Source organism: Lipotes vexillifer, unplaced genomic scaffold (genome assembly GCF_000442215.2).
Source record: "Lipotes vexillifer unplaced genomic scaffold, Lipotes_vexillifer_v1.1 scaffold342, whole genome shotgun sequence".
NCBI lineage: Eukaryota > Metazoa > Chordata > Mammalia > Artiodactyla > Lipotidae > Lipotes > Lipotes vexillifer.
Window position 1 is genome coordinate 2,142,078 of NW_006786802.1, and position 18,648 is coordinate 2,160,725.

At 41.2% G+C, this 18,648-nt stretch overlaps 1 protein-coding gene across 2 annotated transcripts in view; it reads right to left on the reverse strand.

Annotated features, from left to right (window-relative positions):
- Positions 1-18,648, reverse strand: part of FTO (FTO alpha-ketoglutarate dependent dioxygenase) — a 395,242-nt gene that overhangs the window by 276,578 nt on the left and 100,016 nt on the right. Inside the window, exons 1-3 of one of the 2 annotated variants that reach the window (XM_007459456.1) lie at positions 18,005-18,078; positions 3,260-3,577; positions 2,950-3,220 (exon numbers count right to left, since the gene is read on the reverse strand). In XM_007459456.1, the coding sequence (XP_007459518.1) occupies positions 2,950-3,160 (211 nt within the window). In that variant the 5' untranslated portion in view covers positions 3,161-3,220; positions 3,260-3,577; positions 18,005-18,078. Of the gene's footprint in view, positions 1-2,949; positions 3,578-18,004; positions 18,083-18,648 lie in introns of those variants that run through there. The other variant, XM_007459455.1, reaches the window with a different exon arrangement.

Genomic DNA, 18,648 nt, shown 5'->3' on the forward strand with positions numbered 1-18,648 from the left:
CAGCAGGAAGTAATCACTTCTGTTTCTGGATACCTAGTGCATTTTACATGAACCTCTCCTGTGGCTGTAACACTCCCTTTTCACTAAGTAACCATGTGACCTTGGACAAATCACTCCCCTTCTCCCTGCCTCAGTGCAGGGAGAGGCTAAACTAGTTGAGTTCAAAAGTCCCTTCCGGATCTGACATTTCATCATTTCATAATTATAACCACCAGAGCACAGCTTACTTCACCTATCCTCTCAAGGCAAGAAGGGCGCTTGATTCACCTTTGGCGTTTCCATACTGTCTAGAACAGCTACCTGAACCTCCCTTAGCAACTGTTCAACAAACATGTTCAAGCATGCAGAAAACAGTACAGTTGTCTGAAATTTCCATTCTCTTTGCCCCCTTTTAGGCCCTTCCCAACCCCAATCATGATTTTAACTGAAATTGTTTCCTTCGAGCTCACCTTTACCATACCTCTGGCAGGATTCTAAAGAGGCCAGAGAATTAAACATAGCACTATGTCACCTGGAAGAAATGCACCCAGCAAAACGTTTCAAGGCACATGCTTTTTAAACCATCTGACCCAACATGACAACACACAGCCAGAGACCTAGAGAGGTTCCCTTTCCTAGTCTAATGCATCCCGGTCATCTGAGAGGAGGTACAGAAAGCTACAGCAGATGTTGTGGGGAGAGGGCAGTGAGGTGGCGGGGAGAAGGGAGAGCATCAGGACTTGCAAACAAGAGAAAGTAGAATATTCCCGTAACCTTTCCAGAGGTGGACATTTTAAAAACCAAACTCCCACAGGTAACTATACTGCAGGGGCAGGAAATACCTGCTCATAAGGCATTTAGCCTTAGCTAAATTCTGAAACCAGAATGTCTGCATTCAAATTCTGCGTTCAAATCCTAGTTTATGCTAATTCATAGCTGTATAACTGTGGAAAAGTTCATCATCCTTCTGTGTCTCAGTTTCCTCGTCTGTAAAATGAGGATAACAGTAGTACTTTGTTCATAGGGTTGTTGTAAAAATAAAATGGGTTAATACATGTAAAATGCTTCTACCAGTGCCTGGCACATAGTAAGTGCTCAATAAATGAGAGCTCCCAGTACTGCTATTATTATGGGATAGAGTTCTGGGAACCTCGGGGGTTAAGAGAACGAAGGAATTACCCTGCTCCTACAGATTCAAATTCTGCAGTTCCCTCATCTAGGTGATAACCGCAAAGATAAAGCTTTATGTACTTATGTATATTTGTATACTTTATCAATCTTAACTACTCCCGACCACAGAAACTATTCATTAAAAATTTTCATTCCTTTCTGCAAGATATTGCAGGTTTCAAAAACTATTTGATCACCCACGCTCTGGAAGTACAATAGGACTATTAAACAGAAGGGCTTAAAGTCTGTGGGAGCACAAAGACATCTTTGTAGCTGTTTGAGCTATCACATACCACCACCTCGGTTTCAGAGAGTTGTCTCCTTAAGAAAGAAACTAACAAACTCCATTGTTCGTTCACATCAGAGTTCTTGGATGTGATAGTTCTTAAATCCCTGGCAAGGCCTTATTAAAGATCAGAGGATCGCGGTTCTTTCCATTAGGACAGCATCAAATCCCCTTCAAGCAATTTTCTTGGGTCAGCATCATTATTTGAGATGCCAAGGAAACTGGTTTAATTTCTAACCGCTAAACTAGTTCCTTGTTTCCGACCGAAGACATAAGGTAGAGTCAGAAAACATTTTAGCTATCCAGAGGAAATTTTTGAGACTGGGAAATGGTAAGATATTTAGAGAGAGCCAGGAGAGTTTCTTATTTAAAAATCCCTTTTCCAAAACAGTCGTTTTAGTAAATAAGAGTCAAATAACAACAAAATCCAATTAAAAACTAGCTTTCAGAAAACAATGACCCTTAAAAGTTCCAGTTGATTCCCTGATGGGATATCTATTGGACCGGCCAAAAAGTTCATTCGGGTCTTTCCACAAGATGTTACGGAAAAACCCAAACGAACTTTTTGGCCAACCCAACAGAACTCTGCTTTTCCAAGCACCTTTTAATAAACAGGAAGAGATTAAACAGGCAAAAGAGCCAGTATTACGTCTTGTATTCCTTTGCCAAATGATCAGGCAGAGAAAATCAGCAACGGTCACTCTGTCTTTGACGTGTTCACCTACCTTTTTTATAACCCTATTCTGAAAAGCAATGGGGACCTTAAACACACACAACCTGAGCAAGCAAAGAAGGAAAATTTGGGCAGACCACAAAAAAGGTAGCCTGTGACCTCTGTTCCAAGGGCACCAGATTTCAGAAACTGCAAGAATGAGTTGGCCACAGCAACACTCTCAGGCCTAAAACTGCAGAACTTGGGCGGGGGGGGCGGGGGCTGGAGAGTTTCCTGAAAATAGAGGCCTGTCGTCTTATAAAACCCACCTCAGCTGCTTCCGGCGAGTAAGGACAGTAGTCAGAACTGTAGGAAGCCAAGAACAAGTCCACATTTGACAAATCACTCCCTTCAAGACAGTGATGTCGACCGCAATAAAATATTTTGGCAAGGCTGGAAATGTACACCTGTGGGAATCTGGAAGGATTTCACAGATATTTTGTTTTCCCGGCCCTTTATCAGCAAGTTAATTATAGCACCTGTACGATCTATTCTGGGCTTTAGAGAAAGGCAGTTGGCTGTGTGAAACCAAGATGCTGCTCTCCTGGGCCTGGAAAAGACAATGACAGTAGTGCTTACGCATGAAAATATGCTATCTGAGCACAGTATAACGATGAGCCAGACAGCACAGCTGGATGAGAAAGAGGCATATTCTGTAGATATATGGGCATGGCAAACCTTAGAAGGACACACAACACCTATGTACACAAACACACACACACATGACCACATATATCTCCAGAGCCTGTGCAACTCTGGTCATGTTACGTTCGGGGCTGCTTCTCCACAGAGCAGACTGTACCTTCACAGCTATAACTGTACACTGCCACCGCTGACCTGTCCACCAGATTTTCATCGTGATGCCAGCTCACGGCCATTTTCCCCATGCCAAAATACGGTTCCTCTTTCAGGTATGGCATTTTCGGAGGATCCATGAAATTCAACAGAGTTACGTTGTAGGCTGCTCGGTTCTTCATGTCTATCTCATCTTGTCCATCAAAGGATGACCCCATGCCAACCCTGGGGAAATCCGGGCCTATACACACTGGCACGGCATCGATATTGGCTTTCTCCTTAGCAGCGAGTTCTTCCAAAGCCTGGATGGTCTCTACCTGCAGGTAGTCGTTGAGCTTGAGGAAGGTTTGGCAGGCGGCAGCTACTTCGGGCTCGTGGTACTTTGCATCAGAGCCTTTCACTGGCCAGGGGACCGTAAAGAGCCTGGTGTTCAGGTACTTGTAGGTGCAGCCGGGGTTACCAATGAGGATGCGAGAGACTGGAGTGAGCAAATCTTTGCCTTGGATCCTCACCAGGTCCCGAAATAAGCAGCCATGCTTGTGCAGCGTGAGAAAGGCTTCTTGAACCTCTTTATGGAGCTCCTCAGGGACGCTGGCGGCTTCTCGGAGGACTAGTTTAGGATATTTCAGCTGCCACTAAAACAAAAGTGAAGCAAAATATGCATTTATGGAGAGCTATAATTTTACTATTTCCAAAAGCATGTGTTTCTTTGTAAGCTTTAGGAGAAAGAAAGACTGTCGGGGGGTATTTCTAAACAGGATTCATACCTCTCTAGCCTAAAATAGAAAAATAAATAAAGCAAATGACATCAACTCTCCAGCCAAGGGTTTTCAGTCCAAGCTCGGACAATTGCAAACAATTATAAAGAAAATGATAATAATTTGGTCTTTGGTCTCCCCAGCTCCCGCTATGACCACTTGTCCCCAACCTCAACCTGTCTTCCAGCCTTTGGTCCTCCAGAAAACACAACATTATTCATTAACTGCTTGATACCTATTTTTTAAGTGCTGAGTGCTGTGTACTCTTCTAAATGATTTATACACACTAACTCATTTACTTCTTACAACTTTACGTGGTGGTACTGTTATTATCTCCAGTTCAGAGATGAGAATACTGAAGCAGAGAGACATTCTAAAAACTTGCCCAAAGTCACACATAGCTGAGAAATAGGAGAGCTGGAATTTGAAGCCCTGGGGCCCCAGAGTCGAGCTCCAGAGCATGAGTTCTTAACCACAAGATTGCACGGCCTCTCAGTAAATAACGAACTGGTTTCTGCTTCAACGCTTCCACTGAAAGAGAGATCACTTCGCTTTGCGAGTTAGACACTGAGTCCCATGAACACAACAGCCGTGATAATTTTGTTCCCAGCTAATACTAGTGCCCAGAATGTACTTGGTAAATGCTGGATGGATGAATGAATGAATGAGGTATCCCACTGCAATTTAGAAAGTTGTAATAATTCTACTGGTGTCACTGGTGGAGAGTACTATAAGATAATGCCCTCCTCTAATACAGAAATACAGGGATTTATCGATGCAGTTTAGGACTTCATTAAATTTGAGCTACCACTTCTGGCTCTAACATGTGAATTGGCATCAAGCCAGAGTTCCCTGATTCTACACAGTGAAACTGAGTTTTTTTAAAACCAAAGCACAGGATCTCACATTTACCCCTATAAAGTGTAATCTGACTGGTACCTTTTTAGTATTGTGCTGCCTACCAGTTTTCACACTTTGCTTCTATATCTTCATTCAATAATCGTTCATATGATAAACAGGGCAAGACCATTATTCTTCCATACATTTTTTTTTTCATTCAACTATGTCTACAGAGCACCTACCAAACACTAGACAGAGAGAAGTTTCCTGTCCTCACAGAGCTTTCTACCAAATCAGGTACATAAAGAAAAGCAATCCCAAGTTGTGTTAAGCACTGGGACAGAAACAAACCAGTGGGAAATCTGTCATTAGAGTAGGAAACTCTCACTTGGAGCTGGCGGTTAGGCTGAGCTCTTCAGGAAAAGAAGGCAGCAGCCACGTGATGAACTAGAGAAAGAACTTCCAAAAAAAGGGAGCAAAAAATACAAAGGCACTGAGGATGGAGACCAGCCTATTCTAGAGACAAAGGGAAGACCAGTTTTACCAGAGCAAAAGAGCCAAAGGCAGAGTGACATGCAATGAGGATGGAGAAGGCAGAGCTGGATCACACAGAGCCTGGGAGGTCAAAGTAAGGAATCTGGATTTGACTCCAGATTCAGTGCAATGGAGGACTTTAAAGGGCGAAGAGCAATTTGATTGACATTTTATAAAAATTTTACATTTTATAAAAATTTTACATTTCATAAAAATCACTCAGTTAAAATATGGGGCATGGATTGGAAAGAGACAAGTGTCAAAGTGGAAAATTCTATCAGCTGCTATTACAAGCATCCAGGAGAAAAGTGATGATGGTCTGAAATAGAAACAGAAATAAACAGACAGGTAAAATACGTATTTTATAGGCAGAGCAAATAGACACATTATGAATTAGATGTGAGGGATGAAGAAGGCAAAGAAATTACAGATGACTTCCAGATCTCTGGACTTAATAACTGAACAAACAATTCACTATTTTTTAAATTAATTTATTTTATTTACTATTTTTTATTTCTGGTTGCATTGGGTCTTTGTTGCTGTGTGTGGTCTTTCTCTAGTTGTGACGAGCGGGGGCTACTCTTTGCTGCGGTGCGAGGGCTTCTCGTTGCGGTGGCTCCTCTTGTTGCGGAGCACGGGCTCTAGAGCGCAGGCTCGGCAGTTGTGGCTCACGGGCTTAGTTGGTCCACGGCATGTGGGATCTTCCCGGACCAGGGCTCGAACTCGTGTCCCCTGCATTGGCAGGTGGGTTCTTAACCACTGCGCCACCAGGGAAGCCCTGCTATTTTTTAAAATAAGAAAGACTGGGGCGAAACAAAACAGGGAGAAGAACAGGAAGGAATGAGGAGCTCCATTTTGAAGCTGTAGCCATGAAGATGGCAACGAAATCTTCAGATGGAGATGAGGAGGCATCTGGAGCCCAGAGGAGACAGTGGGGCTAGGGAAACCAAGGTGGGAGCTGTCAGCACAGCACACAGTTGATATTTAAGACCTGGGAATGGCTGAGATCTCCTAGGGGAACAGCACAAACACAGAAGCGAACCCAAAGCCATTTTCTGAGTCACGGAGGAAGGCTCAACAGAGGAAACCTTTGAGGCGGAAAACCAGGAGAGTGTATTATCGCAGAAGCTGATGGAGAGGAGCATCTCAAGAAGGATGGAGGAGTCAGCTATGTCAGCTGCCCCTGAGAAGCCATGTGAGATGGGGACAGAAATTATCCACTAGATTGGGCAGCACGGAAATCACTGATGACAATGACAAGGGCAACCTCAGCAGAATGAGGGGGATGAGAGTCGGATGGGACTCAGCTGATGATGGAATGAAAGAGGAGGCGGTGGAGATGGCATTTATATGTCTGTTGGCATGGTTCTGCTATGAAAGGGAAGAGAAAAATGGAGCTGTTGATGCAAGGGAATGCTAGACCAAGGGACTATCTTTAACAGTGGAAGACGGAAGGGTACTCTAGGGTTTGTCAGCATACTCATGGGAATGATACCAGAAGAAGAGGCTGATGGTACAGAAGAGACGGTGATTAACTACAGAAGCAAAGTCCTTGAGTGTCTCAAGCAGGGGGATAACTATTTGAGGCTGGAAATTCAGGGAAGGTTTCTTTGAGAAAGTGACCAGGAGGATGCGAAGGACCTGCCAGGTATGGAGTTGGGGGGGAAAGCCTGCCTTGAAGATGAGTGCTGAATTGCTGGGCCCTTGAGGCCGATAGGAAAAGCAGCAGATGTGGTCAGAGGTGAGAGGGACATGAGTTATCAGTGAAAAAAATTTTTTTGCATATTTTCCCATGCCATTATTATTGTTTTATTTTTAGAGTATTGTTTTTAATGTTAAGGTATTTACATGTGATACTCATATGGTTATGTGAATTTCCCAGGTCCTTGGAGTTATAATTCCCCTGAGACTAGTGAACTATATCTTCACTAGTCTCCAGGCCCAGTCTACACGGAACAATAGCAGCAAGAGTGTATGTATATGTGTCTGTATTATTTCCAGGCTTCTTCCTCTCTCAGTCCCAGAGGCAGTACGTTTCAAAACCAGGTTCTTGGGAATCATCTTACTTTTCTTTAATATTTTATACTAAGGATTATTTAAAGAACACTGGAATTGTTAAGAAAGTACGGAGAAATTTCCTTTTAATCACTGCTGCTAGTGAGATGTGCCTTCAAGTATACTGAGGCCTCAGGGACCTGCTCCGAGAATCGCCAGTTTAGTGACAAAATTAGAGTTACTGCTCACGGCTCCAGAATGTTCTGTCTGTCGCTTACTAGATTACATTGCACTTTTCATGAGTTGCGTAAACAGAGAGTATATTTCTGTCTCTGTTGTTCTACTGGGATGAAAGAGGTATAGAAACCAGAAATCCTAAATGGAACCCTGGTGGTCTCAATGACAGTTGATGGTGGTGCCACCTAACTCTGCTTTTTGTCACTTTATGATCACACACCTCACACAGGCACTCTGAGAAGCAGGGCAGTCCTACTATGCTTTCCTAGTAAAGTCATTTTCCCACATTCAGACTTGACTAACTCATTTCTTTTCTTTGTACTTCCTCAAACTTACTGCATCCTTTCTACTATTTCTTGCATTCTGGATCAGGCAGAATAGGCTAGACAATGCTGTAGTAGCAACCCTCAAATCTCAGTGGCTTCACCCAACAATATTTCTTGTTCACTTCACATATTATTTGTGGGTTGGCAGAGAGTTCACTACCCATTAAAGTAGTAACGCAGGGGTCCAAGCAGCCGCCAGATGGTTACAATGCAAACGGAAAAAGAGTGTGCTGGAGGGCCTGGCACTGGCAATGAAACACTCCAGGCTAGAAGTGACGGCTATCATTTTTCATTGGACAGAAATAGTCACGTGTTTCATCCAATATGAGAGGGCCCAGAACTGCAATTCTACTTTGGGACCCAAAAGCTGGGTGACAGGGGAGGGATGGAGAATCATTTGGCAAACAGCCCTAATGATCGGCACACATTCCTAGCTAGTGATTCGTTTATTTTCACTTAAGTGTCCCTCCTTCACCCCTGCAAGACCCCTGAAACTCAGTCATCTACCTATTATCAAATTTACAATCTTATCTGAATTTAAATCTGCTTTCTCCTTCCAGCCTATTCCAGTATATGAAGGATCTTTTCTCCCGTCCAAATGTTTTTGATCATATACTCCCTCCAGTAACAAATTTTGAGCATATACAGTAGTGTCCAAATCTTTAGCAATTGGCTCTCTGGGGGAAAAAAAAATCAGCCTTGATTTTTAGTGTTTCCTGATTTCTTTGATGTAAATATATAGATTTATATCAACAGAAAAAAATCACACATAAATTGAGAAGGCTCTCAATTAAATACAGAAAAAAAAACTTAACTGCACCAGGTCAGAAAAAACACAAATTAACATTATATTTGTATTATATTACATTTAGTTTAGTTTTGCCTATCAAGTTTGCAAAAAACAGAATTTTATCATGGTAATACACATTGTTGCTGAGAACAAAATCAAATACTCTGATAGTCTGCAATTAGGAAGGCAAATTATTACAACCTTGCTTGAGGCCAATTGGACAAGATCTATCAGAACCTAAACATGTTCATATCTTTTCATCTAGTTATTCTACTTCCAAGAATTTGTCATAGAGAAGTAATTAGAGAAATGTACCAAGACTATAAGGATATTCACCATACTGTTATCTATAATAATTAAAAACTGAAAACCACCCAAAATACCCAAAGAGAGGAAAATGGTACAGTCATGTGATGAAATACTAACGTAACACAGTTTTGAAGAATTTTTATATGCTTTATGAAAAACGTTAAGTAACAAACTACTGCTATACAAGAAATCAGTAACAAGATACTTAGACAATAGGGTCGTAGTTTCATAAAAAGAAAAAAAAAGTATATATGTAAATACTCATAGAAAAGAAGATTTGGGGAAAAAAATACAGCAAAAAGTTTCTGGTCGTTATCTCTGGGTAATGCACTCGGGTGTAATTTTAATTTTCTTCTTTAGACATCTGTATGATTTTCAAATTTTCCAAAATAAGTGTAGAATACTTTTTAAATCAGAAAAGATGTTACATTAGAAAATTCTTAATTTCACGACATCTCCCGTATGTGCCAAGAGATTCTTTCTGATGACTAAATTTTAAAAAATTTCAAGATAACTTCTGGTACTGTCTAAATGTGACTTGGAATGTTGCTCAGTGCTCTAGGAAATTTTGATTTTACCACAGGGAACACCAATAACAATAACTGGATAATTTTGTCATAATCTCCAAAAACTGCAAGAGAGAAAATCCCCAAGCCTAAATGCCCTTTATTGTATATAAAGTTATTAGATTAGTGCCTGGCACATAAAAGTGCCACGTGGTGGGCTTCCCTGGTGGCGCAGTGGTTGAGAGTCCGCCTGCCGATGCAGGGGACGCGGGTTTGTGCCCCAGTCCGGGAAGATCCTACATGCCACGGAGCGGCTGGGCCCATAAGCCATGGCCACTGAGCCTGCGCGTCTAGAGCCTGTGCTCCGCAACGGGAGAGGCCACAACAGTGAGAGGCCCGGGTACCGGAAAAAAAAAAAAAAAAAAAGTGCCACGTGGTGTTTGTTAATTTTTTCTTTAAAGACAACAACAGGTAACTCTGGAAAAGAAATGAACATTAACTAATATTAGTTCACCCTGTCAAACAAATAAGTTCACTTTCCATTTTGGACAGGTACAGGTAGAACATCAGATATCACATGATAATTTGGAACAGCTGTGGGCACATTTTCAAATACGTTAGAATTTTTTTTGTTTAATCCCATTAAAGTTTTTCCAGGGAGTATACAGTCATGCAATTATATTAGTAGTTGTCTGGTCACATAATATATTTCTTGAGCTCTACAAAAGATTCTATGACATAAATGACGATTATATAGTTTAATAAGTATTTGGAAAGGTATATTTTTCAATTGAACTAGAGTTGATTTACAATGTTGTGTTAGTTTCAGGTACACAGCAAAGTGAATTCAGTTATACATATATATGTATATATTCTTTTTCAGATTATTTTCCATTATAGGTTATTACAGGATATTGAATATAGTTCCCTGTGCTATACATATACAGTAGGTCCTTGCTGTTTATCTGTTTTATATATAGTGGTGTGTATCTGTTAATCCCAAACTCCTAATTTATCCCACCTCCACCCACTTCCCACTTTGGTAACCGTAAGTTTGTTTTCTATGTCTGTGAGTCTATTTCTGTTTTGTATATTGGAATGGTATTTTAGATATAAACTGCCAACATGCCAAGCTTTTATCAATGGCTAAAAGATACAGAATGTTAGCTTCTCTGGAGAATAAGCTTTATTTTCTACCTAGTTTAAACCATTATATAAAAATTCTACTTCCTCCTCTCATATCAAGGGATGGTTCTGAAACAATTTCATCATATGGAGAAGCCAGACATGGCATTAAATGAATAAGATACCAGTTTACAGGAGGCTCACCTAAATGAAGCCCAATGGAACTCAACCTTTCAGAGAGTGAAATAAAATTTAAAATCTTCAAGGGACCCAGGAAATGCACTTCATATAAGTGCTAGGATACTCTGATTTCATGGGAGTATATTTCTAATCTGGGTGTTAACAGATTTTGCTGGTTAACATACTTTATATTTTGCACTCTATAGAAATTCGCACTATATCAGTCATCATATTTTCTATATAATTTTCATTGTAAATTGCTTATGACTTGGCAGCCATCCCAAGACAAATGGGCTAGACACTTATTTGGCCTAGCTCCCAGCTGCAAGATGCTGAGCTGTCTCCCAAAAGAAGCAGGCACTCTTCCCAAGTCACTGCCCAGGCCTTGCTACAGCTCTCACAAGGAGTCTCGTGATCATGTGTCATGTGCTACAAAGTGACACAAAATGTGTGTTCACTCATTCATTCAGTAGTTCATTTTTCGTTTATGGAAAATTTATGGAATATCCATTTGTACCAAACGCTGTACAAGTGCCGTAAGTATAATGATAAAAACAAGTTAGGTCCTGTTACATAGCATCTCATAGTGTAACAGTAGAAACAGAAATAGAGACCAGGAGTTAGAGATTTAAGACTTCTCACAACAGAAGTATGAATATACTAGTATGGGAGCAGGGAATAAATTATTAGGAAGGGAGTCTGGACAATTCTCGTTTACTGAATACATATTTATCGAGCACATATTATTTGCAAAGCACAAGGTGCTGCAAATACAGAGAAAGCAAAAGTTCTGTATGCTCTCCGGGAGCTCATATTTATAAGTATATAGTATACATAGTTCATTCTATACATATATATATATAGAGAGAGAGAGAGAGAGAGAATTTTACTTATTTATTTAGTATTTACTTATTTGTTTAATGAAATATATTTACTTTATATTTTAGATTGTGTATTGTTGTATTACTGTGTATTGATGTATTTTAGATTGTGATATGTGCTACAGAGAAAAACAAACCCAAGTAAGAAAGATAGGAGTGCCAGGGGTGATTGTCGCTATTTTACACAGGATGGGCAGAGAAGGCCTCTGATGAGGTGACATCTGAGCTGAGAAAGGCAAGAAAGGAGGACTCAAGCCCTGCAGATACCTGGGGGGAAGAGAGTTCCAGGCTGAGGGAACCTTAAGTGCAAAGGCCTTGGGGCAAGAGTGTGCTTGGTTTATTCCAGGAAGAGCAAGAATGCCAGAGTGGGAAGAGGAGGAGGTGGGGAGAAGCAGGAAATGAGGGAAGAGAACCAGTCAGGAGCCAGATCTTGCCCTGCTTTGTAAGTGACTGTCAGGGCCTAGGCTTTTACTCTGCAAAGATGGGAAGCCACTGAAGGGCTTTGAGCAAGTCTAGTGAGCTGATACATGTTTTAAGAAGGACACTACTACTGATGCTATGTTAAAGCAGTCTGGAGAAGAAGTTAGGCATGGCAACCATCTGAGAAAGAGACGGTGGTAGCTCTGGCCACGGTTTCACGGCAGAGGCAGGGAGAAGCGTTCCAATTTTTAACATATTCTGAAAGTTACACAAGTGGGACTTCCTGGCATCATCCCAGAAGGGACTGTATTTAAACAAAGTCTTTAAGGATGAGTACTCACCAGACAGAAAAGGGGATGTGGGTACTCTAGACCCAGGGGACAACAGGTACAAGGGCATGAAAGGATGACAGACACAGCAAAGCCAAGGTGTAGTAAGAAAGTCTGTATGACAGGAGTTTGAGGCTGGACACTATGTCAGGCAATGGGGTGGAGACTAGACCAGGGAGGCTGTTTGGGGCCATACAGTCAATGGCCTTGTAGGGTATGCAGAGGAGTTTGAACTTGACCTCAGAGGCAAGAGAGACCCAACAAAATTTACAAAGCAAGGAGTGACAAGTCTGCCATATTTATCGGAACACAATTCTGATGGCGTTGGGGCGGGCACAAGGAACACCAACTAGGAGATTCTTAAAACTGTGCTTGTGGAAGATGACAGATGAGGACCTGATTTCACACAGTGTCGGCGGGACTGGAAAAGAAGAAACCACTTAGGGCTTAGGGAAGCCACGGAGAGAAGCTGAGGACAGCAACGGTCCGATTTGAACAACTGGACAACAGGGATGACAGTAGAGAAGGGAATGAACAGAAGGCAGGATCCCTGTAAAATGTAAGTCATATCCTGTCGCACTTGTGCTCCGAACCCTGTCACGTCTTCTCTCACTCAGTCACGGCCAGTGTTCTCACTGTAGACGGCAAGTTCCTATAGAGTCGGGCCACTGCTCTCCGATCTCATCTCCTTCTACTCTCCCCAACTCTCTCACTTCCCTCCAGATGTGTTAGCTTTGTCCTCAAACATATCTTAGAGGCTTTGCTGTCCCCTCTGTCCAGAACATTCTTCCCACAAGTATCTACATGGCTTGCTCCCACACCTCCATAAGGTCTTCATTCAAATGTCACTGCAGGAAGACCTTCTGTGACCGCCCCAGTTGCAATCCCCCACCTATAGTCTCTACCCCCCTTACCTCCTTTACCATCTCCATACCAGTCTTCCCTTCCGATATTTATCTTTCAGTTATTTCTTTAATCTCTCCTCCCTCCCTCCCACCCCCCAACCCTACCAGACTCCACAAGAAATAAGCTCAAAGAAGGCAAGAATCTTTTGTCCGTTTTCACAGCTTCATCTCTAATGTCTAGAACAGTACCTGGCACAGAGTGGGAGAGCTAAATACACTTGTTGAATTAAGTAAGTAATGAATACATATGGATCACGTTGAGTTCCATGTCTCTGCAAGACTTTTGGGTAGAGCCACCCAGCACGCAGCTGGAATTGGAGCCCCACAGGTCACAAGAACGAAAAGGGATGGACACAGAGGTTTGGGATCATCGGGATAAAATCAAAGCAGTTCCGGAAGCACCAAGAGATACAGTAGGACAGCGCTTATGAGTCAGACCCAGGACCCAGACAGCCTCGATCCTGGCCTTTGACACTTCGTGCTTATAAATCTTGAACAGAGTTTTAAACCTCTCGGTGCCTCTGAGCCTCATCTCTAAAATGGAGTTTTAAAAACAACCTGCCTCAGAGGGTTGTGATAAGATTTGAATGAGCAAATACACATAAAGCACTGAGGACAAGCTGGCAGATGGAAAGCACAAAACGGGGAATGCTGAGGAGGGTGGCACTGTCTCAGGATAAGAGGGGTAGCACTCCTATATCTGGAATCCAGAGGTTGTTTTCTATGTAATTCATTTCCTTGTGCTCTATAGTAAACTAACAGAGGTCCTCTCTGCTCTTCTGCTTTGAGGTGTTGCTGCTGCTGTTTTCTTTCACTGGTTTTCTCTATGACCTTACCAGAAGGAACCAAAAAATTTCTCTGAAGGCATTGTGAATTTGAGCACGGTATACTGGGAAGCATACGGTATAGCAGAAAGAGCCTGGGTCTTCAGAGTCAAAAAATATGGGCTTGAACTCAAGCTCTGCCAGGTTTGTAAAACAGGAACGACAGTATCTACCTTAAACGCCCTGAGTCTGAAGAAGAGCAGCTGCTGAATATATACTTGTGGGATGAATGAATGAGGCTGCTGTGAGGATGAAATGTGACAGCCTTCATCCAACACTGAGCACAGTCCCTGGCACCTCGTAAGGGTCAATAAACAGACCCAATATGGACCCTGCAAAAAGTCTTGTTTTTATGACTGGCAGCTGGGGTGGCATTACTGGGGCTAGGACCTGTTTAAGGGACCCAATGTCAGGTCTAAACTTTTTATTTATTCATGTCATTAAAAAGTATTTTTACTTCATCTTTTAAGAGAACAGATTTACTTTACAAAGGTTTGGTTGAAGCACTCCCTTATTATAAGGTGCACTTAAAGTGATTAGATATTGGTATCAGGTTTGTTGTGGGTCTTACTAGCAAGATAAAAGTGAAGCCTTGAAAATAAACTCAAAATGGATTAGAGACCTAAATGTAAGACTGGACACTATAAAACTCTTAGAGGAAAACATAGGAAGAACACTCTTTGGCATAAATCACAGCAAGATCTTTTTTGACCCACCTCCTAGAGTAATGGAAATAAAAACAAAAATAAACAAATGGGACCTAATGAAACTTAAAAGCTTTTGCAAAGCAAAGGAAACTACAAAGACGAAAAAGCAGCCCCCAGAGTGGGAGAAAATATTTGCAAACGAACCAATGGACAAAGGATTAATCTCCAAAATGTATAAACAGCTTATGCAGCTCAATATTAAAAAAACAAACAACCCGATCCAAAAATGGGCAGAAGACCTAAATAGACATTTCTCCAAAGGAGACATACAGATGGCCAAGACACACATGAAAAGATGCTCAACATCACTAATTATTAGAGAAATGCAAATCAAAACTACAATGAGGTATCACCTCACACCAGTTAGAATGGGCGTCATCAGAAAATCTACAAACAGCAAATGCTAGAGAGGGTGTGGAGAAAAGGGAACCCTCTTGCACTGTTGGTGGGAATGTAAATTCATACAGCCACTATGGAGAATAGTATGGAGGTTCCTTAAAAAACTAAAAGTAGAATTACCATATGACCCAGCAATCCCACTACTGGGCATATCCTGAGAAAGCCATAATTCAAAAAGACACATGCACCCCAATGTTCATTGCAGCACTATATACAATAGCCAGGTCATGGAAGCAACCTAAATGCCCATCGACAGACGAATGGATAAAGAAGATGTGGTACACATATACAATGGAATATTACTCAGCCATAAAAAGGAATGGCATTGGGTCATTTGTAGAGACATGGATGGATCTAGAGACTGTCCTACAGAGTGAAATAAATCATAAAGAGAAAAACAAATATCGTATAGTAACGCATATATGTGGAACCTAGAAAAATGGTACAGATGAACCAGTTTGCAGGGCAGAAATAGAGACACAGCTGTAGAGAACAAACATACGGACACCAAGGGGGGAAAGTGGCGGGGCGGTGGTGGTGGTGGGATGAATTGGGAGATTGGGATTGATATATACACATTAATATGTATAAAATGGATAACTAATTAAGAACCTGTTGTATAAAAACATAAATAAAATAAGATTCAAAAATTTTTTAAAAAGTGAAGCCTTGATAGTTGTTCTGTTTGCCTTGGAGTCTCCTTTTGTGGCTCAGCCTATGGCTGGCTCACAGCACCTGGGCTATCCTTGTTGTTTAATTGTTCATGCACTACTTTCACCATACAAAAGCTAAAAAGGCTCAGAAGTTCCTTTATAATAATGTGCATTACCATGAACCAGAAAGCTCCTATCTATGAAAATATTAGCAAGGATTTAAGAACTGATTACATTTGGGGGGTTTACCTGTTTTAAGGATACTTTTTTCAATTATTTTTTTCCTGATTACAAAAGAATACATGTTCATTTAGATAATTTGGAAAAACTAGAAAAGTTCAAAAGAGAAAAGTCTACCAGTCTGGGATATAACATTTCTGTATCAGTCCCGCAGATTGTTCTAGAGGCCACCTCCCTGGGGAGGAGTACTTGTGTGTAAAACAAAATTAAAATCACACCAGATATTATTATATCTGTCTTGCTTTTTAAATGAGCTAATGCATACATTAATTCATTCATCCATTCAAGCAAACTAATTAAATACCTACTAGGTGCCAGGCCCTATATACAGTACAGAGAATGAGGGAAAGGAGCATATAAGATCATCACAATAACCTGAGATAATTAAGGTACACCTGAAGCACTACAAGTACACACAAGAGGGAGCAGAGACAACCTCTGGGCTATAGACGTGTCAGGGAAGCATCCTACAGGAGATGACATCCGAGCTGTTACTAATAACAGGTAACACAGAAGTTCTCCAAGGAAGGAAGATGGAAAGGATGTAGCAGGAAGACCCAAAATATAATACTGCACAGCTAGTCTGCGCTACTGCCAAAACCCAGTGTGTGCGAAAAGGTAAAAAAATGGGGAAGACAAGGCTGGAAATGAAGGAGCCGGGCAACAGACAGCCATTGTGGGATTTGAAGCAGAAGGTTGACATGCTTGGATTTATGTTTTGGTTTAAAAAAAAAAAAAAAAAAAAAAAAGTCTACTACAGCTTGAAAGAGGGGCAAAGAAAACTAGAGCAATCCATAAAAGGGCTGACCAGGTGAAAGGTAGTGAAGTTCTAATGACAATGGAGATGACAGATGATGTCCTGGAACTGAGAATGCATGGGAGACCTGGGATTCTAGATGGGTAAGCTCATTCTTTCCTCTCTTCTTTCCATGGTTACTGAGAATCAGCTATATGCACCACAAGCATATGCTAGGTGCTGGAGAAACCAAGCTGATGTGACCCAATTCTTATACCCCAAGAGCTAACATTCTAGTAGGAAAGAAGAGATGAAAAGGTACTATTTTTACTGCTCAGCACGCCTTTCTTTCCTTCTTTGGAACAGGGCTCCAGTTTTCCTTTGGGAAAACCATCCATCGCTGACTCACACTCCATGCAATGTGAGTGGGAATGGTCATACTCCAACCCTACTCCAAGAGTGGGTGCAGAAACTAGGCCAGGCAAACAGGAGCATCTCACTCCCTTGAACACAATGACTGATTCCGGGATAGGCACGTGCCTCTAAACAGGCCAACGAGATCATTACTGGGGGAATCAGACAGACCAGGAAAAAAGAAATCACCACCTTCTTCTAAGATCCTATGTGCTTAAGACCACATATCCCCTGGGCTGTCAGAGTCGTCCTGTACTATCAAGGGAGAGCCTATCTAGCATGAAGCCACACAGAAAAAAGCCAAGCCAAGAAACAGAAAAACAGTGATCAGATGACCTCTTTCGAGAAACTGGATTCGGCCATGTGCTCCTTGACATCTAAGTTAAGTAAGTCAATAAATTCCCTTTTTTGTCACAATGAATTTGTTTGTGATTTTGTCACTTGTAATTGAAAGAGCGCTGACTAATTCAGGGGGAGAGACACAGAATCCCACAACTGCAATACAATGTGATAGGTACAATCAAGTTATTTATAAGGTACAAGGAGCACAGCGGAGAGTGCAATCAATTCTATTAGTAGGTAAGGTAAGTAAAGAAACTTTCACAAAGGAGGCGATGTTTAAGTGAAGTCTTGAAAAATTAGTCATCTGGCAACAGGATAAGGGGCAAAAGAATATTCTATGCAGAAGAAACAGAAGGAGCAGAGACAACGAGTGAGGAAGAACACAGAATGCTTGGGGAAGAAAAGACAGTCGACTATGCTAAAGCACTAAGTTCAGAGCAGAAAGCAGATTGTGCAGGAATTTATATATTCTGGGGGTGAGGAGACACTGGATGACCAACTCAGACCACTTCACCTCTCATTTAACCTCTCTAGACCACAGTGGCTTCATAGGTAAAATAAGGTAGAGCAGGAAAAAATCAGTGCAAATTGACAAATATTAAAAGACCTTACCTGCTGATAGAATTCATCATCTTTGGGGGTCAGATAAGGAAGCCAAGTGTCTTCAAGCTCTTCAAGAAGCCTCAGTTTCTGTTTTAAAATAATAATGATTACAGGTGACTGAATATAAACTGACCCAAAACAGAAGACAATCCCTTATTTTTTCCCATAAGAGACTACCCTCCAAAATTTAGCCAACTTGAATGTAGAAACTTTTTGAGAGAGAAATTAGTCGAAAGTCAATTATAAAATGTATTCATCTAATTACTTGCATTTAAATTATACATCATATAAAACATTAACTTAGACATAATCATTTTATTCACTCTCACATTTCAGGAAGCAATTTGCTTCACTCTTGACGTGTATCTTTAACATCAGGGTCTTTTTCTTCAGCACTAGAGTCACCTTTTGAGTTATCCAATCAAACTCAAATTGAGTTATCCAATCAGTTTTCCAGAACAAATCTTCCTGTCTGTATAATCTGCTTGAGACACAGCAGTTTTCGAATCCTTACCATCACTGAAACTCTCCAACCAAGCCACAAGTATCCATTTACATAATGTCAGGGTATCTGGAGAACTTATTTATCCTGTATACATTTATTTGAGATCATATCCACTTACACATCACTTTTTTTTTTTTTTTTTTTTTTT